The sequence below is a fragment of the Nycticebus coucang genome, chromosome 2 (assembly GCF_027406575.1).
Source record: "Nycticebus coucang isolate mNycCou1 chromosome 2, mNycCou1.pri, whole genome shotgun sequence".
In the NCBI taxonomy this organism is placed as follows: domain Eukaryota; kingdom Metazoa; phylum Chordata; class Mammalia; order Primates; family Lorisidae; genus Nycticebus; species Nycticebus coucang.
Window position 1 is genome coordinate 94,896,206 of NC_069781.1, and position 26,828 is coordinate 94,923,033.

General features: G+C 40.8%; 1 protein-coding gene across 1 annotated transcript in view; it reads right to left on the reverse strand.

Annotated features, from left to right (window-relative positions):
* The window catches only part of RASEF (RAS and EF-hand domain containing), a 91,489-nt gene that overhangs the window by 18,406 nt on the left and 46,255 nt on the right, over positions 1–26,828 (reverse strand). Inside the window, exons 4-15 of the mRNA XM_053577465.1 lie at positions 26,030–26,125; positions 22,976–23,053; positions 19,537–19,652; positions 17,371–17,439; positions 15,757–15,841; positions 14,728–14,816; positions 11,980–12,214; positions 11,526–11,663; positions 11,284–11,431; positions 8,827–8,908; positions 7,420–7,534; positions 1,346–1,465 (exon numbers count right to left, since the gene is read on the reverse strand). Of these exons, the coding sequence (XP_053433440.1) occupies positions 1,346–1,465; positions 7,420–7,534; positions 8,827–8,908; positions 11,284–11,431; positions 11,526–11,663; positions 11,980–12,214; positions 14,728–14,816; positions 15,757–15,841; positions 17,371–17,439; positions 19,537–19,652; positions 22,976–23,053; positions 26,030–26,125 (1,371 nt within the window). The remainder of the gene's footprint in view (positions 1–1,345; positions 1,466–7,419; positions 7,535–8,826; positions 8,909–11,283; positions 11,432–11,525; positions 11,664–11,979; positions 12,215–14,727; positions 14,817–15,756; positions 15,842–17,370; positions 17,440–19,536; positions 19,653–22,975; positions 23,054–26,029; positions 26,126–26,828) is intronic.

A 26,828-nucleotide genomic window follows, 5' to 3' on the forward strand; every position in this document is an offset into this window, starting at 1 on the left:
TATGTGGCGAAAGGGTTGTGTAGGACTGTGTAGGACGGCTTGGCACACGGGACACAGAGTTTAACATCCATCTCCCCAGACGGTAAGCTATATGAGGACAAGGAACATCTGCTTCATCCTCTGTTCTTTGCCCAGCACATGATAAAAGTGTTTCTCACATGGTGCAGGCAAATAAACTAGCTGCTGCATGTACCTCTGGTGCATTTCACTGCCTCACTGTGAAGTTTATCCCATTTGGTTTGCAGTTCCAAGATTTAAAACAGGAAAGATTTTCCCCATTTAAACTAGTAGAACTGAAACCCCTTTTAAAGTTCACCTGCTACACAGTAGTCCTTTCCTGGTACTGATAAGAGACATCAGCTCAGACTGCTACGGGGCAAACTTATTTCATCCCATGGGCATCTGATTCCTTGAGAGGGCCGCAAGCATTCTGACAAGATGACAGATAAGGCTGGGCCCAGGGGCTCATGTCTGTAATCCTGGCCTGTAATTCCACCGTGGAAGGGCGACGTGGGTGATTGCCTGAGCTCAGGAGTTCCAGACCAGCCTGAGTAAGAGCGAGACTCCATCTCTAAAAATAGCTGAGTGTTGTGGCAGGCAGCTTAGTCCCTGCTACTTGAGAGGTTGAGGCAAGAGGATCACTTGAGTCCAAGAGTTTGAGGTTGCTGTGTTGCTAATGCCATTAGTAACAAAATGAGACTCTGTCTCAAAAAAAATAAATACATAAAACCAGATGATAGTGGGAGAAAAAACAGTCATATTCTAAATAAGAGTATGTTTCTCCCTGTATACAAATCCATGACCAAAAGTTAATTTTAGACTATTCCACTAAGCACAAAGAAGTCTTCAATTCCCTCCCGCCCAGGGGAGGCACAGAGGCACCACACCATCTTCTGCCCCTAGGCGCTGTAACCCTCTGGAGCCACAAACCCATTTTTTTAAAACAAGACACCCATTCTTTATCCTTTACCTAGATTCCAGGGCTGGAGAAGGATTCCAGGAACTGGGTGAGAGGGAGGAGGTAAGGTGAGTTTATTTCAGCTCCTCTTTGTCAAAGAAACTTAGAGGGGGAACAATTGTGACTATTTTGCCTTCAAGAGGGACTGACCCCTACCTAGCATCATTACTTACACTCATGAAAAGGGGGGGGGTCGTGACTATGTAAGAAGGACCAATACCCCATCAAACAGGGTGGGGTTTAACAAAGAACCTCACAAGCAAAAGTGAAAGGCCACAGACTCCGGGGTTTAACAAAGAACCTCACAAGCAAAAGTGAAAGGCCACAGACTCCGAGCCCAGGAAACTGATACGTTCTCTTCCAGCTCACACCCACCCTCACTCTTACCATGGCCAGTTTTTCTCCAAAGAATCCTGGAACACATTTTTGTCCCTCTGCAGCGGCAGTGTCACGAAGATCAGCCTTGTTTCCTACCAACATGATAGGAATAGTCTCAGGGCTGGCATCCTACCGAGGGGAAAGGAAAACAGGGAAGCATCAAGCACTGAACGTGAGAGACATGAGGACGCTGAGGACAGCAGCGGCGGCACCTGCAGCAGCAGCCACTATGTTCCAGCCGCCCCCATGTGACAAGTGACGTAGTGGTGGTATCTTCAAACCTCAAACATCTCTCAAAACAGCCATACTTTTCCCCAATTACAGGTGAGAATACTGAAATTCAGTGTGGTTAAATATGAACATGTAAGGGCCTGGACCTGGTCTAAACTGACACCAGGGCTTAGTGCCCATAACTCAGTGGTTAGGGCGCCCTGCCACATGCACCGTGGCTGGTGGGTTTGAACCCAGCCAGGGCCTGCTAAACAACAATGACAACAATAACAAAAAAATAGCGGGGCATTGTGGCAGGCATCTGTAGTCCCAGCTACATGGAAGGCAGAGGCAAGAGAATCGCTTAAGCCTAAGAGTTAGAGGTTGCTGTGAGCTGTGATGCCACTGCACTCTACAGAGGGTGACATAGTGAGACTGTCTCAAAACAAACAAACAAACAAAAAAAACCTGACACCATAATCCTTGCCACTGTGTGATGCTCTGCCCTGAGGTTAATGAAGAGAGGGTAAAAGGTGCTGCAATTAATCAGTTTTACAACAAAGGAAAAACAGATGTGCTAATCTCTTGTCTCTTGCTCACAGAGCACTACAAACCAATACACTCGAGAGGCATGACCACAGAATGACATTGGTTGCACTGCCATATCAGTTTCTACAACTTTCACTTCAAGCAACGGTGATTACAGGTCAAGTTCACCATCTCAGGTACCAAACAGACAGGTAATTCTTCAGTTATAATGGCATAAAAACAGTTTGAAAGTTCCATACCTGCTCTCTGCTTAACAACAAAAGCAAAATACAGTATAAGTCCTAAAGGTCATCATTCTTCTTATAAAGAGCCAAATTACCCATCACTCAAAGTAATAGATTCTAAGAACGATGCCCCTGAATTAGCATATGGGCAGGGTCCCAGCAGACCTCCTGAATGTGGCAGGGCTAAGTCTGAGACCCACCGTCCCACCAGCTGACTGCTCACTGGCTATGTGATATCCTGCAGGTCTCTTTAGGTTTCTGCCCCAGACTCCCACTCTGAGAAATGAAGGGCTTAACAAAGGCACAGCCCACCTGGACAGGCTATGGTGAGAGTCCAAGGTGAAAACCTGACCCAGCACAGACACATGGGTTTCTGGTTCCTCAACAAGGGATGCAGCAGCCCTGACAAAAACGCGGAAGTTAACTCCTTGTCGTGACTCAACTGAGCACTCATTTGGTTTGGCACTACACCTAATAAGAGGATCAAGAAATGAGCTTTAAAGTGAAATTATAGTTGACGTCCCTTCTTTGCAGACGACCTTCCTTTGACTGAAGGCACCAGAGTGCAACAAAAACAAAGGGGAGAAGGGAATGAACGGAGTTAAACAACGGAGTTAAAGCCAGCGGCTGTACCCATTCCTACGCTCTTAACTGTTTTGTGGTGATCACCTCAGGATGCAAGGGGGCCTTATTTGGAAGTTATTAGTCAAATATTCATTTAAGTAAGCTAAGAACCTAGGCACCTAAGTGACTTCCAAAGTTATGCAGGTAAGTACTAGCACCTCAAATCTTGACTTCAATATCTCCTTTGCAGTGAGGCCATCTGATCATATGAATGGTAACCATAGACCACATCCTCATCTTAAGGCTTTTCATTTCTCTAACAATAATACTTTCTAGCATATTATTTTTTTTTTCTGTTTGTTCCTTGTCGTCTATTCACTTCCACTACCCAACTCCGCAGAACACAAGCTCCATAAGGACAGGGCTTCATTAATAGATGTGCCCCGAGACCCCTGAAGAGCACATGAGCACAGAGAGGACCCCTGAAAACTGCTTCTGAACATGTCAAAGTCAGCTGAGCTCACATCCCAAGTGTCTCCATTCAGTGTTGATGCAGATATTTGATCAGTAAGTTCTTCATGACAGGTAAACAAATAGCCAGATCTTATTTTATCTACAATTCTATTACAAGATTTTATACCCCTGTGGTTTTCCACCATGGGTTACCAGGTTATCAATTAATTAAGATGGTCATTCACCACTGAGTCTATTGCTTTTCACTCCTCTGGCCTATTCCAGTGATTACAACTTTTGTTTCTAACCATATTTATAGTGGCCGCATATAAATACAGCCATATTTAAACTGTCCCTCTAAAATGCAAATTAAAACCACAATGAGATAACACCTTACCCCTGTCAAAATGGCCATTATTATTTTATGTGTCTGTGGGGGAAAATGTTTTTTAAAGTATTCATTCCTTCATGCATTTATAAATACTAAGGGAATACAAACGTTCGTGTTACATGGCTTGAGTCAGGGCTGTGAAAGTGCCCATCATCAGAATAGGGCTCATCGTTCCTGTTAGCTGGGTTTTGCTCCTCCCCCTGCTCCTGCTTGATTTCCAATGACTTTTACTTCCCTCTGTCAGTTAGTTCCAATTTATCAGAGAGTACATGTGATGTTTGTTTTCCACAAAAATGCCATTATTAAAAAGTCAAAAAACAATAGATGTTGGCATGGATGTGGTGAAAAAGGAATGCTTATATTCCTGTTAGTAGGACTATAAACAAGTACAACCCCTATGGAAAACAGTATGGAGATTCTTCTTTTTTTTTTTGCAGTTTTTGGCTGGGGCTGGCTTTGAACCTGCCACCTCTGGCATATGGGGCCGGTGCCCTACTCCTTTGAGCCATAGGTGCTGCCCTGTGGAGATTCTTAAAAGGACTAAAAGTAGACCTCCTATTCAATGCAGCAATCCCTCTGCTGGATATCTACCCAAAGGGAAAAAAGTCATTTTATCAAAAAGACACATGTACCCAAATATTGATCACAGCATAATTCACAACTGGAAAGATACAGAATCAATCTAAGTGCCCATCAATTCAGGAATGGCTAAATAAAATGTGGTGTTTGTGTTTATGTATTTGTTATATAACATACATTAAAATTGTAATAATATATCCCGATGTCTGTTATCTTGTGAATTGTACCTTGTATCTCCTATAATTGCAGAAGTCAAATGTGACTTTGAGTATTACAAATTTAATAGTTTTTTTCCTTTCTTAAAACGTGTATTCATTTTTTTCGTATCCTCTATGTTTTCGTATTTGTGTGTGTGTGTATATATACAACCCATGGAGTACTACTCAGCCATAAAAGGAATTAAATTATGTCTTTTGCAGTAATTTGGATGAAAATGAAGTCCACTGTTCTAAGTAAAGTATTTCAGGAATGGAAAAATAAACACCCTATGTTCTCCCTAATAAACAAGAGTTAAACAACAGGTACACGTGAGCATAAAGATATAAAAGCACATTGGAAATTATAAAAGGGGCAAAATAGGGGTAGGGCAAGGGATACAAACATGCCTATTGCTCACAATCAACACTGTCCAGACAACAGGCACACTGAAAGCCCTGACATCTGCTTCATATAATGTGTCCGTGGAACAAAAACATTAGTACCCACTTAATATTTTGAAATAAAATAAAGGAAAACAAAGTATCTCTAAATTAATTGTCCCCTAGGATTGCCTCAAATTAGCAACAGTGAACCATGGAGTAGCTTCATTGTGCCCTTTTTTTCCCCAAGGTGAAAATCAAATTACCATATGGTATCTAATTTGCTCTACCAAAGAATTTAAGAGTTCACCTTGTCTGTAGTTTTATTCCTTTTCAGCCCCTACGACAAGGCAATACTGATGGCTGAAAATGTTCCCACCACATGCAGGTGCTCAGGAAGCCACAGCCGTGGGCCACCTGCCTACAAGCCATCTCACCATGCTGACCTTGCCTTTCAAGCCTCCTTTTCTTCAGTGTAATTGAAAGATTCAAAGTTTGAGTAGCCACCACTCCTCTGTGCACTGACCATCCCTGAGAATTCCCTTCTTGGCATCCAGGCTTCTAGGAACCTACTGCTAACTTTGGTACTTTATCGAAGTAGCAACCGGTGTTGGCTCAGCAGGTCTGACAGAGGCTCCCATTCTACCTCACATCACTAATAAGTATAAGCAAGGGCCATGTGTTTTCCATGCCTCTGGTTTCTCATAAAAAAAATGAGAGTAACACAGGCAGCGCCTGTGGCTCAAAGGAGTAGGGCGCCGACCCCATATACCGGAGGTGGAGGGTTCAAATCCAGCCCCGGCCAAAAACTGCATTAAAAAAAAAAAAAAAATTGATAGTAACATTTCTTTCTTTCTCAGATGTTAGAAAGATGAACAGAATATGTGGGAATCATGCAAGGTAAAAATGGTACATACATGTGAGCACATTTTCACTGCGTTTGTCATCATTTTAAGTCAAGCTCCAGTAGAAAAAAATATACATTTCCCTATCCTTATGGAAGTCTACCGCCATCACAATCAGTTGTCTCTCACGTTACTTCTTTAGTTAGAAAGAGAACATTTCCCAGAGTCTAACTTGAGATCAGACAGCAGGCAATTGGTTCTCTGGCCACTAATGTAACTTAATGATGCCCATTAAAGTTACAGTTGATACACTTACTTGAGAAGCTGTATTAGCCACTAGTTTATTTTTCTTTTTTCTTTTTTTTTTTTTTTTTTTTGAGAATCCAGCTTTGACCTTAGAGACCAGATGGGTTGCCCCAGGACCCAGCTGCCAGCCCTAAGGCCAAGCAAGGCTGGAGACCCACAATCTGGCCTGCCATTGCCCTGAGCTGCAGCCACAGCCCCAGGATCCTGCTTGTAGCCACTGTGGATATAGGCAGGAATGAGCCCTGGGGGATTGGACACTGCTATTGATTCATTAAAAAAAAAATACACCAAGGCTCCATGTTCCCCATGATGGGTGGGCCGGAGGGGCCAGTGTGACCCCTGCCCCCATGGCAGCATGATTTCTATACAATTGATCCATCATCTGGGGATTTTTCAAGAGAGTATGCAGACCTTGAAATGTAGTCTTATGTGGATTAACACCTGTTGACAGGATGCTAAATGTAGCCAAAGTCCTACTTTTAAAAATTATTTACCAGCTGGATGTGGTGGCTCATGCCTGTAATCCTAGCACTCTGGGAGGCCAAGGCAGGTGGACTGCCTGAACTTACAGGTTCCAGACAAGCCTGAGCCAGAGCGACATATCATCTCTAAAAAAAAAAAGTATCTGGGTGTTGTGGCAGGTGCCTATAGTCCCAGCTACTTAGGAGGCTGAGACAAGAGAATCGCTTGAGCCTAAGAGTCTGAGGTTGCTGTGAGCTGTGACGCCACAGGACTCTACCAAGAAAGACAAAGTGAGACTCTGTCTCAAATAAATAATTAATTAAAAATTATTTACCATGAAACCAGAGGATATCAAAGGTCTTCAGATAAAACACACCATCCCATTTAACCAAAGAAAGAACAGACTCTACCCTACATATTTGAAATCCCAAGTAGTGCCCTGCTGCATCTAAAGACCCCCAAACCACACCTAGAAAGAGGTTGAGAAGACGGATGCCACAGAACGTGGACTTCAGCACATCCCACACCCAGACGGTGTTTCACCGGGCTTCTCACGCACAGCCGACCATACTACACACCTGACCACACCACCGCCTTGTTTGTAAGAGCTGCTGCTTCTAAGGTTACCTACGTTTGATTGGCTTACATGGGGTTCTGATTTTATCTGTACGAAAACCCAGAAGCTTTATTCCCAGAAGTTCCCTTCTATCGTGTCCTCGGCTTCGGGGAAACTTGCCCAACTCCTGAGGAAGAGACCAGGGCTGCCAGTTCTGCCCCTAGCCTCCAGTTCTTCCTGATAGGAGAAGCCCCTGCATCAGTGGTTCCTAATCAAGTTCACTCTGACAGAAAAGAGCCAGAGCATTTTCCAAGACAGCCTGCAACTCCTGCATGCAGTTTCTTTTTCTCCATCTCGCTGCCTTACCTCAATCATATCTACCCATTCTCGTACATTCAGGAAGCTTTTCTCACACGTCACGTCATACAGCAGCAAAACGCCATCTGCTCTTCTGAAGTAAGACTTGGCGATGCTTCTGAATCTGGGAAAGAGAAAATAATCAGTTACTTTGTGCTGCCTCATCCTTCTTCTCTTTTATGCTCTTTTTCCCCTCATCTTCTAAAACCAGGCCCAATCGAGAAGAATCTAACTGCAGCACATTATTGTGACACAGCCATCTCCAAGGCCGCAAAGGACCCGGGGAAAGGTAACAGGATGAGAATCTGAGAAAAGCCAGAAAAGCCATTCATTTTCTCTACCAAACAATCCCAAGAATGTCTGCACACCCCAAAGCATAACCCAGACAAGGTTGAGAACATAATTGCTAAAAATTTCAATCTTGGGGGCAAGACATGATTGCAAGAGGGTCTTTGCCTAACAATTGCAATCAGTGTAACCTGGCTTATTGTACCCTCAATGAATCCCCAAAAATAAAAAATAAAAATAAAAAAAAAATTTCAATCTCAACTACAAAGTACTAAGAGCTGCCATGGGGGACGCGGAGGAGACTAGAAGGAGGTATACACTAGAGAGAGACATTTTGGGGTGATGGGAAGGCAGTGTTGTGTGTGGGTGGAAGAACGGACAATGAAGAACACCCGCAGGCCAGCAGCTTCGCACATGTGGAGGTGGGAAGATTCCCCAGGGGACAAGCACACCTCAGTGCACACATCCGATCTCTAGACCAAGTGTAGGACCATCTGAGTATTTTAAATAGGGCCAGGTCAACCACAATTATTAACACTTTGAAACTCCCCGTCTGCTAGAGAATATGAGCTCCACGCAGGCAGGTAATTGTGTCTGTGCTCCACTGAATCTTACCGTGCCAAATAGTGCCCGATATAGATGCAGGCATCCCATACTCATTTGTTAAACATTTGAATAGGTGCTGTCCCCACAGAGTTAGACAAAAGCAAAACCTATGCTTTATGCTCTGGTTATCAGCAGTGTATGTTAGATAAAGAACCATCACCAGATGTGCATCTGATACTTGGGTTTTGGTGCCTCTGCCCTTTAAACAACGAGGGCTGACTGGTTCTCTTGTCCATCATTTATTATTCCACAACCAAGCTCCTTACACTGTCAGTGCTTTTGGGAATGTCGTCTCTTATTTAGGAAAGGGCATTCCCTTGGTCCCAGGTGAACAGCAGCTCAAAGGAAGCTTAAAAGCCCCATTCTCACACGACCCACAGATAATGAAGGAGAGGATGAGGGAAAACAAACGTTCTTAAAGTTATAATTATCTGTATAATGATAAAGTATGTCACAATTATAGAATTACGAGCATAGAGAGCATCGAGTCTCCTGCGATTCTTGTCTATGCGAAGCACTTGCCTCTCCTGACCAGCCGTGTCCCAGAGCTGCAGGACCGTCCGCTCTCCATCTACAATGAGGGTTTTCATTTGGAAATCAACTCCTGCAAAAGAACACATGGATGGGGAACGTGACTTAAATAATTCCATTGGCTTTTTACTTTCAAGCCCTGTTTAGACGAGGGGAAATACAATAAGCCAAAGCTCAGTGAGGTAGAAAGGAATGAACATGGCCTTTAAGGAGACTGACCTTCAGATACTAATTATAAGTTAGACCACGCAGGTGCATGCAGGTGCACCATCTGTAGGTTGGCTGACTTGGGGAAGTGTTTAATCTATGGACAAAAGGAAAAAGATCTATGTTCTATTTTCTCAGATGATGAAGTCAGTCATGTTTCATGTTTGTGTGTGTGTATGTGTGTGTATGGGTGGCCATGTATGAATGTGCATGTGTGTATGTGTGTGAATGTTATGAGTCTATGTGTGTATGTATCTGTATGTGCGTATGTATATGAAGGTATGTGTGTGAATGAATTAGTATGTATAAATAAATGTGGGTGCACATATACACACATACATATATATGTACATGCACCATGGTCTTTACCAACCAAATACTGTAGTCTTTTTATGAATCAAATTGAAGTGAACTGTCAGCTTTGTTATTGTTGGGGACCAGCCCTAAATTAATGAGTTCTTTCCAAGTGACTGGCGGAAACGAGAAGATAAGGGCAATGAATAGTCAAGACATAAAGAGGAAGTTTTTTGAAAGAGCTGGGTCAGGGTGACTGACCACCTTCAAGTGCGAGGACTGGTGGCAGCCTCTTGCTCTGGGCTAGTTGTTTTTATTTACATATATTAAATGAGGAGGCTAAACCCTTATGTCACAGTTCGTGTTGGGTTTGTATTTTCTAATCAAACTATTTTTTAACTATCTTAATTGTACTGATTTTTTATTTTTATCACTCTAAGTTATTTTTTATTTTAACATAAACAGAGCCTGGGACAGGAGCATGACACCCATGTGAATGTGCACAGGAATCTCAGGATAAGTAATGAAGTCTCTGGGAAGTCCTGTGAGTAGTGGGGGCACTGTGTCATATTGAGAAATGGCAGGGGAGGGGCACTTTCCCCTTACCTCCCAGAGAGACTTTTTCTCCCCCCTGACATCAAAGTGTTCATGTTGTTTTTAGCGCCTTTCACCTTTTCTCATAAATCTAACCAACCGGCTGTTCCCACCTGTCGGAGCTTGGCCTCTCAGTGTTCAGAGACCTTGGAGCCGAGCGCGCTAGGGAGGGGTGAAGCTCAGGCCAGACAGTCTGCTTGAAAATGTCAGCTGGTAGGCTGTCACTTTGTAACAGATTTGGGGGTTCCCTGATCTGCTTCTCTCTTATCTCTGTTTCCTTCTGTCCATCATTTGTAATTATTTTCCTAATTAATTTTTAACCTATTCATAATAAATAATTAAGAACTAATTTTAAACCTACTAAATTACTATTTCTAGCAATGTAAACACATCAAGAGATGACTCTTCCTTTAGGCACCCACATGTCCACACAGTTTAAGAAGGTATCAGAAAACCATACGTTTACAAAGACACCCATTGTGAAAACGCAATCGATCTGTTCCAGTTCTGGTTATCACAGTAAGAACGCTTTAGAAGTAGAAGGAAAAAAATGATAATTTACACACATCCAACTCCTTTTGCTGATACGCAAATTTGGGAAGTCAGGAAACTACTTCATTCTATTGTTCTAGCGTGAAGGTGGGAAGGGAACATACATCTGGCTATGATTCTGAACACAGTGAAAAATGGGCCATCTATATCCTTTGTCACTTTATTTGACATCAAATGACATCTTATCAAAAAGGCTTTCCCCTTGTCACCCTGTGTAAAACTGCACCTCTCCCCAAATTCTAGTTTATCATATTTGTTTTTTGTGCATTCCCCTCCACTGGGATGTAAATTCCCTGCAGGCTGGCAGTTAGCTGGCTTTCTTCATTGTTTATCCTTAGCACCTACAATAGTCTTCAGCTCTTAGAAGGACTCAGGAAACACAAGCTGAATAGATGAATCTGACACCTTAGGTTCTAAACTTGGTCCAGTTCATCCAACTGGCTAAGCAGACAGCTCTGTACTTTGTCAGTCTTCTTCTCCTACAGTTGAGCCTCAGCCACATTAGAGAAGGACCGTTCCATAGTCAAAGAGAGACACAGACACGCACCCATCTATAAACGTGTATGTACACACAGAAAAAAAAAGGAGAGATGGGGCGGCGCCTGTGGCTCAAGGAGTAGGGCGCCAGTCCCATATGCCGGAGGTGGCGGGTTCAAACCCAGCCTCGGCCAAAAAAAAATCACAAAAAAAAAAAAAAAAAAGGGAAAGAGATGAGTGCTTCTGTGTCTATAACCCCAAGGGGAAAAAAACACCAAGGTAAGGAGGGTCATTTTTGTACTTTCAACAACATAGGAGCCATACCCAGGGTGGCGCTTGTATTTCCTCGAAATTCATTCTTGCACAGTCGCATGAGGAAACTAGACTTCCCCACTGCAGCATCCCCGGCAAGCACAATCTTGTAAGCCTTCTGCGAGCTGGAAGATTTATAGCTGTCATCCTCTAGGTCTGTCTGGGGAAAAAAGCCACAGCGGGTGATAAAGGCAGTAACATAGCACAGAAAACCATCAGTGTTCATAAATAAGACTGTCTCAGAAACCACCTACCTGGGGGGAAAGTGCGGAGATGGGCTTTCTGGATGAACTGACAATGCTGCCTTCACTAACAGAGCCTGGGGGCTTCCAGTCTAAGACAGAAGCCACACCTTCCGAACCGTATGTTTCTTCATCCCTTATATCAGGAACCTGTTTTTTTTTTTTTAAAAAAAGTCAGTAGTTTAAAAACCATCATTATACATATACACATACAAATAAATTATGGATGAAAGAGAAGAAAAATATGCAGCTGAATCTACGGTTGATGCTGTCATGGAACAGAGTGGCCCTGAATGGCAATCTATGAGAACTTCTCTCTAACTTGGTGGAGGAAAAAAACATTCTTCTGACCATGCTTCATATATATGACCTTTAAACTGGATTTCTATGACAGAAAAAGGGCAAATCCAGTGATAGATTTCAATCAAACATAAGGCCTGGGAGAGCAGTGGTTTCTGGGGCTTACATCTGTGTCCGAAGCATCACCTCCAAAGCTCTCCTGAGCTCTGTGTGTCCTCTGAAATCCCCTCTGGAGCTTGTATTCCACCTCCGAGTCATACTCATTGGAATCCCTCAGGGTAGATAAGCCACTGTCGAAGCAGCTCTCAGGCAAGCTGTCAACTTCACAATTGGTCCTCTGCATAGGATCACAGAGGGCCAAGGAGTCACAGTCCTCATCTACGTAGGAAGAGCGAGATGACCTGGTAATAAAGGAGACCACTTTACCTGAGTGCTGGCAATGCTCAAAAATGCCCAGGCAATTAAAAAAAAAAAATGCACAGGCAATAGACCACAAGCTATTACATGGAGCCAAGGATGCTGACGTTCTCACTTTTGCCAACGGCCACAACATATTTCATGATTAAGCATCAGGGGGAACAAAATGTTCAAAGCAACATGGGTTCATTTTATGTAACAATAATCAATTGTTACTGATTGGAAGACAAAGACCCTCAAATCGAACATTTAATAAATTAAGCTGTTTTTTATATCACCTTTACTTCCAGATGTAAAAAGGTTAGCATGCCCAAGACCTAAATGCAATTCTAAGTTGTGTGAATAGCATATACAGAGAACATGTGACCCTTTTTACTCTTAACGTGGCCAGACCACGTTCTGAATAGTATGTCCATTTCTGGAGAAGACCTCTACTAAAAAGGGATGCTGGCCATGTGGTGGCTCACAATGTAATCCCAGCACTCAGGGAGGCCGAAGCAGGAGGATTACTTGAGCTCAGGAGTTTAAGACCAGCCTGAGCAAGAGTGAGACTCTGTCTCTATTAAAAATAGAAAAATTAGCTGGATGCCGTGGTATGCACCTATAGTCCCAGCTGCTCAGGAGGCTGAGACAAGAGGTTTGCTTGAGCCTAGGAGTTCAAGGTTGCAGTGAGCTATGATGATGACACCACTGCACACTACCCAGGGCAACAGAGACTCTGTCTCCATATGAAGAAGGGGGAGATGCTGAAAACCTAAATGGGAAAGGCAAGCACAATGATAGCAGAGTCATTACTAGTCAGAATTCTTTTTGACCTATTTGTGTTTTTAATAAAAAGCAAAGAAGTGAAATCCCAAGTTGAGGGATCACTTCCATGGATGTCTAGACTTTACATTAAAATACAGGTACAGATCAAACATTTTCAAATTTAACTGAAATAAAGTAACTAAATATTACTTTACAAAGTAAGCCATTTTTACTTGCCCTAAGAATGTGTTCATTATAATTAACTATGTAAAAATATGAAACAAGTTATATTTTTGGTTAGAGTTCTTACAGAAAAAACACAAAGCCAAGTTTACACATTAAAATCAACCATAATTTGATTATAAATAAAATGTACATGTTAAAATCAAATACCTCCCCAAAACAATAAAATTAATTATATAACGTGCTTTTATTAAGCTTTTATACTAGCATTAAGAAGAAAAATGTTAACATCTAGTATCAAATTAGTTACCTCCAGAAAGAACATCAGTCCATGCCACAGGAGCCTCTAGTTGTAGCTTCAGGTGGCACCTGAGTGCTATGCTCCTGCACTTGGAGGGGCAAGTGGTGTGATGACCTTGTCAAGGAGCGTTTAGTACAGTACTAATGAACTATTTTATGGTGTCTAGTCTTCAAAATGAATCCTGGCAAAATTTCTGAAATAATTTTCAGTTATGTGCCATTCCCCCCATTTGGTTAGAATTGATCTTAAACGTCAGCCAAGAAAAATGGCATCATACCTATAGATTATTAAACAAATCTGTATTCCTCCATGACAGAACAGTCAACTGCCTATCAATAAGCCATTAAAATTTATTATATAACAACTACGTGAGAAATAAAAACATTTTACACCTGGATAGAATTTTGTTAGACGTGGTCACCAATAAGCCTTGACAATATAGGTTTTCCTGAATGACAGCTGGACCATTTGCTATCATCAGGGTATACGTAATAAGTACATTGTTCTCTTTACCAAAACTACCCAAAAGGAAAGGGGGACGAACATTAATCAGAAAGTCACTAAGAAATGGAGAGGTGAAAACCGTTAGTTCATGTCTTTACTTTTACTTTCAAATTTTGACATACTACAAAATTAACTTTTTAACTAGCCAACACTGAACATATGTATATATACACACATGTAATCCTTCAGTGTTTATTGCTAGGTCTAAAGTAATAACAGGCCCAATATTTTAATTCATTTGACTAAAAATAGGCTGAATTCTAACTTTTGGTGAGCCTCTCTGACTCTTTCAGTACAGTAGTTTATAAGCATCTACTAGCCCTACTTCTATTTGTCTTGAAAGTTGCCTTTTCCTGCAGCGAGCTTACATAATATTATGCTGAGCTATTAAACATTTACAGGTCCTGGCAACAGTCTCAACAATTTATACACATGTACTGCATCATCATATGCCATTGACTCCGTTGGTTTCCTTGAACCATCTCTTACAGATGCCACCTCCAAGAAACAAGGACACAAGTGAGGAATGAGGTGACTGTGAGCAAACATAAAACTAAGGCATAACGCCTTATGGAAATACTCTCTCCTTCCTGAAATGTTTTTACTTTTGATTTTTACATAGTTAGCATTCAGAACTTTCAAATAAGACCATAGAAATTAGTGACCGAAATATATTCTTTTCTTTTAGTTCACCACTAAGAAAATTTACTTTCCTTGTAACTTTGATCCAGAAGTCAAACAAAGTAAGCAGGTGGAACTTACCTGTCATAGCCCAGAGTTTGAGGAGAATGACCATTGAATCTGGGACTGCTTCTAGTAATTGTATTCCCTGGTGATACGTTATTTACGCGCTGTAATATATAAGTCATTTGTCAGTTCAGGTAAACATTTTACCATTTTATGTACACACAGGTTCATGAGTGCTCACACACACATACATACACACTTTTTTTTTTTAACTGGGGCATACTATGTAACTTCTAACGTAACTAAAAGTTTAGCATACTACAAAAGCAAATGTGAGCATGAAAATCATAGGGAAAGCTACAAGAAAGATAACTGACCACAGCACTCTCGTCTCTTCGTCCTCTCTTAATTCTAAATCCTACTGCACACTCCGTAAATAGTACTCTGATTCCCCAATTTGCCGAGATGCTGTGGCACCGTCTTCCTTGGATTTGCCTCCTCTTGAATCATATTTTGGCTCAGTGATGGACTCTTCCCTATCTCATCTCCCAAAGTGGGATAAGGTGCTTTATGACAAATGCAGTCTGGGGAAAATCTTCAAAATTCCAAGGGGGACTTAGCTTGTTTCTGTAGGAGGACTGGAAATCCAAAGCCCCATTCTGGTGATCTCACTATCATGAAGAATACTCAATGTGTCTAAATTCACCCTTTGGCCACAGCACCCACTCCTGCTTCTCAATTGGGCAAGATTTTATTTTTACCTCCACAGGATTTTCCATTTTCTGTTACATTATTGCTGTGCACGCCTTGACTTCCTACTACATTACAAACTCTCCCAGGGCAATGCTTATATATTATACGTCCTTCTCTAGTTTCCTAGAACATCACCAAAGAGTTGGTTAACAGCAAGGCATTTATTTCTGCAGAGAAGTGGCATTTTTTTTTAGTTTAGAAAAACATTGCCTCTTTTTATTTGAAATAAAGAGGTTTTCATTATTATAAGGATCTACATGAAGTTCTCTAAGAAATTTCATGATTTTTATCACCTTTAAAATACTCTACCACTAAAAAGAAAGAAAAACATTATAAAATTACATGGCCTACCAAGGATCTGTTGAACTTGCTGTAACTGTTTTCGAGGGCACTCCTTAGGCCATCATTACTGTCATGAAGCTTCCGGTTAGCTGTTCTGCAGGGTAGAGAAACAGACAAAGAGGTGTAAAAGGAAATGTGTTAGTGGGGGGAGTCAAGATCACCATGTCTTCACCACCACGTTTACAACTTTCTACCTCTTCGAAAGGTTATAAACTGAGATCACAGTTCACTACTCCAATTGCGACAACTTAATTAACTTAATTATTCTTTAAAGGTCTAGGGGCATTTTAGAATGAAGCATCTATGGCATGTAACACACTCCTCCCGCAGGCAGCTCTGTGGTTTGGACAGGTTTGGGGCAGGTCTTTGTTCTCTAAATGCCTGAACTCAGCCAGCCAGTCCACACTCCCCAGGGCCAGGAATGGACACCACATGTTTAGCAGCCCTCCTGCCCCTAGCATCCTACCCAAGGCCGGTACACCATCGTGTACCAGGTAAAGGGTGGATGATAACCACAGTCAGATCTGGGTTCGAATCCTAACTCAGGTGCTTATTTCCATCTGACACTGTTAGAGCGTCAGTGCTTCCTCAGATAAAATGAGGATGATAATAGGGCCCTATCTCACAGAGTGGCTGCTCTTCCCCTCTGAAGGCCAGTTCATCCTTCACACGTCAGCTCAGTCCCCACTTCCTCTAGGAACACTTCCTTGACCTTTTAGGACAGGATAAAGCTCCCCTCAGGAGACAGGACGTCTCTGCACCCCACTTGGCATTTCATATTTATTTCTATGATTATGGGCCAGCTCCTGTCTTCCTCCCCCACACTAGACCCCGAAGGAGAGAGAGATTTCTCACTTCCTTGCCATCCTATCCTCAGCTCCCAGCACACCTGACCTATGAACAGTGCTGACTAAAAATCTGTTGAATGAATGAATGAACTCAAATTCTATAATTGTTACAGGTGAGTCTTAATGAGCATTTAAAAATGGTAATTAAAAAAAAACTGGTCAAACCTAATTTTACTTCATTTGGGAGAACTAAAACCAGAATAAAATACTGCATGGGTAGAAAAGAAAGGGGAATGAAGAAGGGAAGGTTTACGGACAAGACCCTGGGAGGATGGAATTATTGCAACTTAGTTATGAAGCTGACAGAGCAAGTATAATATTAATACTTTCACTTAAGGAGAAGAAAAAACAACCTAAGAAAAAATATACCACTAGCCAAGCACAATAAATTGAGAAGGAATGATTACGTCAGCCCAGTTGTATGGCCCTCACTATGGTGAGAAGCCCGACAAACTTGGTATAGAGCTCAGAGAAAGCCACAGGCTCAGGGCTGTTCTTATTTACAGAGGTTCAAAAAAGACATGTAGGACGAATCCCCTGACTTGTAAGGAGCTTTGGAGAATTATCCTCTATCCCCTGCATTTGAATAATTTATTTAGGATTAGAAGCAGCAGAAAGTTAAGCCATACACCAAGGGCACTACCTCGGGCAGAAACACACCCTGACCTGCGAACCTGGTCTTAAGAACACGGCAGCACGTTCTAGGCAGTGTGGGTTTTAGTGACAAGGAATAAGTAAAATGCAAATGTGATAGGTATTTGATTTGAGAACTTACTGGAGTATTTCAATTTGTCTCTCAAGACTATTTCGATCTTCTGTGTACTCTCGGATTATTTCCAGGTCTCTGTAAAATTATATTTCATGCTTGAAAGAGGATTAGATACCAAGGTCTGCCTTACCTATACCCGCCCTCCCGGAACCTTTTCCGCCTTTTTCAAAGACAAGTGTCCTTGGCCACGATTTTCCATCCTCTCCTCTGTAGCCACAGCCGCCTCCTCTCCTTTTCCAACTCCACAAACACACTCACAGATGGTGCTTCACGGAGCCAGCATCTGCCCCACCTCTGACACTGGAAACCTGGTCCTTCTCCTCCTCAGCTGTACCTTGGCACCCGCCAGCTCTTCCATCCCCATCCCTGTGAGCTGGCTCTGTTCTCCCTGGGGACTGAACCCCTGACCAGCTCTGGAGTCCCCTCTCCTCAGCCCCTCTCAATCCACTGGACATTCTCTGCTCATTCTAAGCCTTATGTAATCCCAGTTCCATCTGTTTCTTCCTTCCCTGTGATTCCTTCCCCTCTTCCAACCTCAAACCTACTCCTGCCCTTCCACCTCTCCTTACCTAAAGCCACAGAGACACTCACAGAACCCAGCTTGCTGGGCTCACTAGAAACACCCCAGCTATCCTCTGTTGCTTTATTACAGAAGCCCTGGGCCCCTCCTCAAAACACACATTCTGAGCATCTGCAACTCAACTCCAGACTATAATTCCCCCTTAGTATACAAACCCTATCACTAGCACCCCAAACTCTCAGGCTAAGGAGTTGTGTCCACAACATCCTTTCCATTTGCTCTGTAGATGATAAAGCAGACAGTTTCCCAACTGTCTATAAGCATTACATTCTTTAGCCCCAAATTCTGGGCCCCTAGGCTATAGCCTCAAATGAGCTTTTATGGTTTTTAATTTTTTTCATCTTTTGACTTTCAGTTCAAAATATTTCTTTCAGACCAGTGGTCTGACCACCATTCCCCAAGCTAGACTTACCCTTCCTTATGTCCTTGCCCTGCTTTGGTACTTGCTTGCCATGGGGTGCTTTAAGGATTGAATGAGTTAGTAATAGCAAGCACCGAGGACAGCGCCTAGCAGACGGCATGCCAGAGCTCTGGAGTTGGCATCCCTCCTGCCTCTACCCCTCTACCTGAGTGCACCTCCAGCATCTCCTTTTTATAAAGTTCTGCATTTTTTCTAAACTAAAAATTTTTTCCTATGATCACACAGCAATTAACCCAAACCATGACCCTGGTAGTGATATTGCTTCTGAGATTATTCAGCTCTCCCGATGCTTTACTCCAGCAGCTCTCAACCTGTGGGTCACGACCCACAGGAACTGTATTAAAGGGCCACAGCATTTGGAAGGTTGAGAACCACTGCTTTACGCCATCATCTCTTTTGCTTTTTATCCCAACTAAACTTAAAGTATTCAAATAGCAGAGACTACATCTTCTCTTTTTTTGCCTACTCTACATCACAGCTCCTTATCTAGCGCAGAGACCTATCTGTATAGTAAGTATTTATTAAATGTTTCATTGTTTTCCATTACAAGACCTTAATTCTGATTAAAGTTTGTAAATAAAGAATATTTTTCCCAAGGGTACATGCCCTAGGGGTTACCTCTGTATACAAATTTCTATACATTTATATTTACATGAACTTATATAAATATCCACATCTCAATCCTTTATATATAAATACACATCTGTGAGTGTATATGAGTGAGTACATTAGGTCTTATGTTATTAATACCATAGTGCAAAACTAACACCCAGAAAAATAAAATGACTTGCCTAACAGGTCCATTTTTCCCTTTCTTATGTTTTATGGCCAGGATTCCCACCCATAAAGCATTTTAATAGGCATTGACTCTCGATACTGTACGCATATTCTTCTAGCTCCCAGTTTAACATTTGTTTAACATTTAATTATTGGCTGTTCCGAGCAGCCAATAATTAAACTAATCAATCTGTTCATCTAAAAAAATAAAACTGAAAAGCATTAGGACATCTGACAAAGAAAGTATTATAAAAATAATTCATTAGAAAGGAAAAACCATATTAGCAAAGTTAACACCTAACCCTTTATTACTACAAAGCCAAGCTCCATTGCCTGGATAATCATCTAATGAACATTCCACTCCAACTAAAAAATAAAATGCAAAGTTTCTTACCTTTCAGAATTCAGACTCTGATCAGCATAATCACTTTTCAAAGCATCTAATTCACTCTGAAGAAAGGCGATGTTTGTCTGTGCTTCTAAAAGATCTTTCTTAACTTTCTGATTTTCCTAGAGAAAAGCGACACATCAGATGATCAGGGTCAGAGCTTCAGCTTCCTCCTCCTGGGAGGAATGAAGCTAAGTGCAGCGTGACCCTCTCCCATGCCACTCCCACCTTTTCAGCATTCTTCACATTTTGGTATTAAAAAAACTGTCACGGGGGTGCCTGTGGCTCAAAGGAGTAGGGCACTGGCCTCATATGCTGAAGGTGACGAGTTCAAAAAACCGTCACAACAAGGTAATTTGAAATTATTACAAATAAAGTACTACGTATGTGTATATATATATATAAATACATACATATTTTTGGAGACAGAGTCTCACTCTGTCACCTTGAGTAGAGTGCCATGATGTCATAGCTCACAATAACCTCAAACTCCTGAGTTCATGAGATATTCTTGCCTCAGCCTCCTGAGTAGCTGGGACTACAGGCACCTGCCACAACACCTGGCTCCTTTTTCTATTTTTAGTAGCGATGCACTCTCACTCTTGCTCAGGCTGGTCTTGAACTCCTGAGCTCAGGTGATCCACCCACCTTGGCCTCCCAGATTGATAGGATCATAGGCATGAGCCAGCACGCCTGGCCAGTATAAAAAATCTAAATCCTCAAAATTGTTCTTCACTTTTTAAAGTTCGGCACTTGGTACCAGACTACAATAGTCAAAACTGTATAATGATGTATTTTCACATGTTACTGGCAAATTAACTAACACCAAACATTTCAATACCTTCTTTACTCAATGAGAGCTGTGAACTACTGGTAAACACTCTGTGGAATAAACTGTACTTATTACCAGGTACACTGACTACTTTTTATAGTAAATTTTATCACTTAACAATTTTGAGTTTGCACTTAAAAATAAGTGTGATTAGGAAATTTCTATACTTTCATTTAAAAAAAAATATACATGTTTCCACTCAAGACAGTGGACTAAGGACATAATTGTCTTTTTTCTCTTCTAAAACCCCATTCACAAGAAATACCAAAAGAAATGAACTGGTAACAGAAAAGAATGAAAGAGTGGCCCATGAGAATTCAAGTGACTTAAACACATTTTTGGAAACTGGAAACTGAAAGCAAATGCACTGTCTAGGGAAGGAGGTGGGGGAACGAAAATCCCGAAGGTGTTGAAGGTCCTGATGCAGAATGCAGAGGAGGCCAGCAGCCAGAAAGAGGGCAGGAGATGTGGGGCTGGAAATGGAGATGAAGAGTGTGTATCAAATCAAGGCAGCCCGCCCCAAATCCCTCCCTCCCTGACCTTAGCAAAGAACAACAGATAGACTAGGCCCCCAAGGCAACAAGGCAGAGACTGTCTTTTAAAAAATGAATGACTCTACAAAGAAAGCTAATACTTCTCTCTGAATATCCCTTCTTTGTTCATTCTAGTGACTGGCATCATGCAGTGTCAAAAAGCTAAGAAGACACCCTCTAATGAAAAAGGCTTTGAGGCAGATGGCTGTTATCCAGAAACACAAGGCTCCTACATCAGCCACCTAAAATAAAGCTAATCCTTTACTTTAAAATACTACAGACCACCAAGGATTGCCAGGTATTTGGGGCGGAGGTGGGGGAAGGAATGTCGCTAGAAAGATCTGAATAAATAAATCCCAGAGGGGTCCCAGGAAAGCCTACTTATCTAGACAAATCCAACAAATTGGGAGGGAATAGACATACTCAACTATGCAAAAACTGAGAACATTTCTCTCTCATATACTTTTCTGAAGAGGTTCTTTGAAGATGTACCATAGCAAAATGAGGATGAAAACCCAAAGGAAGAAAACTACAGTATGCAAAACACTGCAATTCAACAAAGGACCCAATGAAAAAATATTCCAGCATAACATACTGGTATAAGTTTAAAAAGCAATCAGTCCAATAAGAATTGTATATTCAAGAAAAATTAAAATAAATTTCAAGTATTGGGAAGACTCAGTAAGTAAGTATCACTGATAACTTTTTACAACAAGAAACCAAAATCTCAAACAGAAAATCTAAGAAACATAGGTAACTCCATAAGAAAGTCATGATCTAAATACAAAACCAATTAACATATGGCAACATCTGGAACTGCTGTTGTGTAAATGGAATTCATCTGACATTGAAGCCAGGAACCTTCTCCTATAAATGGTACAGGGATAATGACAGGAGGGAAAGAGGTGCAATCCTTGCTTATTTCCTGGCTCTGTAATAAAAGTATTTAATAGCACCATAATAAAGAAAATATTCTTAATAGATAGCTATGTTTTTCTACATTCTTAGAAAATGGATAATATAGGTATAACTCTTAAAAAAAAAAAAGAAAATTGTTTGTTTGAGTTTGCTTTTGTATATTTTAAATCAAAGTTACATGTGTGCCCTTCACCCAGAAAGTGTAGGATGTATCCATTAGGTGTGAATTTACCTATCCCTTCCTCCCCTCTTCAACCTACTTGAATTCCGTTAAATTTGGCTTCTATATATGCACATAAATGTTGATCAACTGGATTCGATTTAGAATTGAGTACATGTGGTGCTTGTTTTTCCATTTTTATGATGCTTCACTTAGGATAATGGTCTCCAGTTCCAATCTAGGGGTTTGTTTTTTTTGTTTGTTTATTCATTGAGCACTTACTATGGGGTTAGATTTTTTTTAATGTAACCAAAACAGATGTACCCTATAATATTCTAAAATTTTAAAAATGGGGTATAAATCTACCAATAGTAAGATACCCTTTATATAAAGTTTTAAAAGTGCTATATTTAGTCTACTAATATTTAAATTTGTGATGGAAGTATAAAATATGCATTAGAAGAATTTAAAAAAAAAAGAAAATATTCTTTATTTGCTTTCAAATTTTCGACTTAACCTAAAATCAAAATAAAGAAAACTTAATCATGATTACAAAACAGATGTAAAGATTCTCAATTTGTCAACAGCAAAAGCAAAAATACGGTCAGCAGAAGATGGAAAGGGACAGAAAGGGAAAAGTGGAGGAAGGGTAAGGCACCGACATCCTCATCCAACAAAATCAGGGACACAGGCCACAACCCATGGTACGGAAATGCAGGGTTAGGATAAGTCAAAGCACCATGTCTTTACTACTTTGAATAAAAAATAAATAAAAACTTGTATCATCAGTGGTGTATCATTGAGGGGGAAAGCCTGATTAAATAATATCTTTGCTCAAAAGTATTTTAAAGGCTTTCTCTCACCATCGTATTAATTTCTCTAAAAGCTGCTATTCCTGGGACACTGCAATAACAGCACAATTATGTAGTCTAACAGGAAGTCCATTTCCATAAATGAAAAGGTGATTCTGCGCATTTCAGTGAGTGAAAATGTAATTCTTACCATGGATAAATCGTAAATTTGCTTTTTCAATGCTGCCACATCTTCCTTTTGACTTATGTGTTTTGATTGTTCTTCAAGCTGAAAAAGCAAATAAAAATTGTGCACTTATAAACAAAGTCACTTAGAATTACTTTAAATTCAGGACTATCCTCGAACATAGACATGGGAATTCTAGAAGTCTTCAATCTTCAATATTATGTGACTTTACAAATCATTAAGCTACATAAAATCCATAAGAATTTAAAGATTTACTCTAAACAAACGTTTCAAGAAAGGTTTTATTATTAAATAAATTTTCTTGGAAGCAACTGCAAAGCTTTTTTCAGAATCCATTTAGCTATTAAACAACCCAGCCCTTGTGGTTTTCAGTTATGTTGCATGTGAGTCTGGATATTTATATTCTCCACGCTTAACACTTTCTATCCAGTATTAAAATTGTTTAGGAATATCTTATCTCCCCTCCTAGAGTATAAAATGTTTTAAAGCAGAGTTGTGTCAGATTCACCTATGTTTTCTTCATGGTAAGTTCAAGAAATGCTTATTAAATAATAAAAAAAAAAAAAAATCAATAAAATCTAAGTGTAACATGAAGCTAAAAACACACACATATTAATACAAACACACACACAAGTTTTACAAGCTGACTAACTCTTTAATATTAATTACCAGACTAAATTGGTTCAGGATAATCTATTACATGAAGAACAAACTATGTCTTTCTGACTATACTAACTTACATCCCCTGGAACTGTGGGATTTATGGGTGTTCACTCATAAAATGTCTATGCATTATCAACATGGACCCCAGCTTCCTCAAGGCTAAGTACTCTGACTCTGCATATTCTTTCCTTGACCAGGTGGTACCAAGGGAAGGTTCTTACACACTGTGTCATGAGACTAAGAAGAGCGTTCTGACTTTAAGAAGAAAAACGGTGGGGAAAAAATGATTTTCTCAGTATCAGCGACATAAATGAATGGCAATAGTAATAAATATGTAAATTTTCCTCTAGTTCTTTATAGCATTTCATATCAATTACCATACTCTTCTGCATAATAACCACACTGGACAAGAGGAAGCCTGGAAAAAGGGAGAAAGCCCAAACTATGTAGTAAGATGACTGTCAGTTACCATATTTTGCTGTATATAATATGCACTTCCATGCTTTTGGCTCAAACTTTCAGGGAAAAAAAATCTTTCATTTTAATTTTTTAATTCAAATTTTTGTTTGTTTATATTTAGGCACTTGTTTTTTGTATTATGAAATAATTTTGGAAAAATACTACCTGGATTGCTAGGTATATGAAGAGAAAATGTATGTTGCTCTTCATTGGCTGAAAATGCAACTTCGTTGCATGCTCATCATAAATTCAACAAAACCAATTACTGTATTCCAGGGTATTATTTTGCATGTGCATACTGTTATTCACTCTCTAGAGTTATACTTTCAATGCATAAGCATAAATAATTTAAAACATTCATATAGAAACTGAATTAGTACTACCCATATATAATGTGCATCCTCATTTTTCCCTCAAAAATTTGGGCAAAAAGTTTGCATTATATGCAGCAGAATATGGTATTAGCTGTGTGACGTTTAACAAGTTAGTTATTTTACTTCTCTAGAACCCAGTCCTTGCCTTTAGAGATAGGATATTTATACCCTCCTCAAAGACAGTCTAACAATTCAATTTTTTAAATTATCAAAAAAGAGCTTAATAACATGAATAGTCAATAGTTATTGTGGTTGAATAAAACAGTTCATTATTAACCCCACTTTTACATCTGAGAAGCTGAAGATGAGCAAGACAAAGGGAATTGTGGCAGGTGTTACAGGGAGAAACTGGTTGAGAAGGACTCAGACTTCCTCACTCTGACTCATGTCCTCTCTTACTGCTCAGAGACATTTGGTCTTCACCACATGCTGCACAAGGGCAAGAAATTACATGTCTTTTTTCACCTAAAGATCCAGGAAGTCACAGAAATAAGTGAAGACAGTTCCTAGGACAATCTGTGGCTCTGGAATATACAGGAGATTGGTCCACTCAACTCTGTAATCCAAGCATAGTATGTACAGTTCAATAACTTTTGCAAATTAGATATAAGTTTGACATTGATGGTAATTTTCCAGGAAGACTACTGAGGAGAATTCTTAAATCATCCCAGAGGTTTAAATTCCAATAGCCTAAAAATTACAGTTGATTGCCGCTTAATCCCATTACCACTTTCAGGGGTGATTATTTTTTAATTATTCACTTTTATTTTAGCTAAGTATTTCCTTTCATTATGGAAAGAACTCACACTTGAGACGTGAGCCTGGTGCAGCACTGGAGCCAGCTGTACCAGCAGGTGACAGTCTATAGTCTTCTCAACTCTGAATTTAGTGATATCAACTTGGTAGCTTGAAATCAGTAAATGATGGACATACATATAACCATGAAAATCAGCAAATACTAAAAATCCCTTCCTTCTCCCCCTTCCACTTCCAGAGCCACTTTCTTGCACGTCCCTGAGTGAAACAGACCCTACTCATTAGAAACCAAGTATAGAGCAAAAGCCAAAACCAATCACAAAAACGTTTTCATATGTCAATAAACTCTCACTTCTTGCTGATCAGGGGTCCCTGAGATCTGAAACTTTCTACTTAGAACAGCTATATTCATTTCATTTAGTAAACAGCCACCAGGTACCTCCCATACACCTTGCAGTAAGCTAGGGGCAGGGGCCAAGGGATGGATGACCAAGACAGACAGTGTCAATGGGCCCATGGAGCAGACAGTCCACTGGACACGGGACCTGAGGACAACGGGCTTGTGAAGCCTAAGGAAGTATACTGAGGTTTGATGACAACCACTCAAGGGGTCAGAAATATTTATCACATCTCTACAAAACACAAGAGGAACTCAGAGACCCTTAGAAAAAAAGTCTTCCAAGGAGGCCATCTGACTCTGAACTCTGATTCTACCTGCTGTATGATTCCAAAACTTTTCCTTGTCAGTAGCTTAGATACACGGCGACACCAAGGCTGTTTGTCGAGTCTAGCGCCACATCCCTACCTTTTTAAGCTTTTTGATGGTCACCTGCAGATCTCCCACTTCAGTTTCATACTGACGCCTGAGGTCGCTGAGGGCTTCCTCAGCTTTGCGTTTTTCCTGAAAGAAAAAAAAAAAAGAGAGATTGTACTGATTTAAATAGGTTCAGTCTCTTAAACTACCTCCCAGCCCCCATAGATGAGAAAAATTCTGCATCAAACCGAGGCTGACCTCCGTAGGGAAGGCAGGAGGAAGACCAGTGACCTCAGATGCACAACAGCTCTGCAGCTGAAACCCACGAAAAATGAAGAACTGCAAGACCCACAGCCCACATGCACACCTCACCTGGGAGTGCCACTTCTAGGACTCCCTCATGTGACAGAGGCTGCAGCACAGCAATTAATTAAACACTGATTGCTGTAATTATTTAAAAGCTACGGCCAAGCAAAGGGCTCCAGTGCTGGCCTATATCCCATCACATCAGCAGGCACAGCGGGTACACACTTCCTCCTAGAGCTTACGCCTCATCTGAATTCAAATCACTGCACAGAAATGGGCAGGTGCTTCTTAAAGATCCCTTCAAGTTCTGAAGCAGAGAACAGCAAGAGGGTCCCCTGGGAGACCAGGGGTCGCCTTTCGGAAGCTCTCATGGGCTGAAACATCTACAAATTTCCTTTTTCTTATATTCTATGCTCAGTATTCAAATGATTTTATATTGTTAGCCAGTGAAATTCAGTGTACAAATATTCGCTGATGCCCCGTCTATACTAAGAACAGTTCCAGGCACAGGCACCGGGGACGTGGGGACAGAGCAGGGGACAAC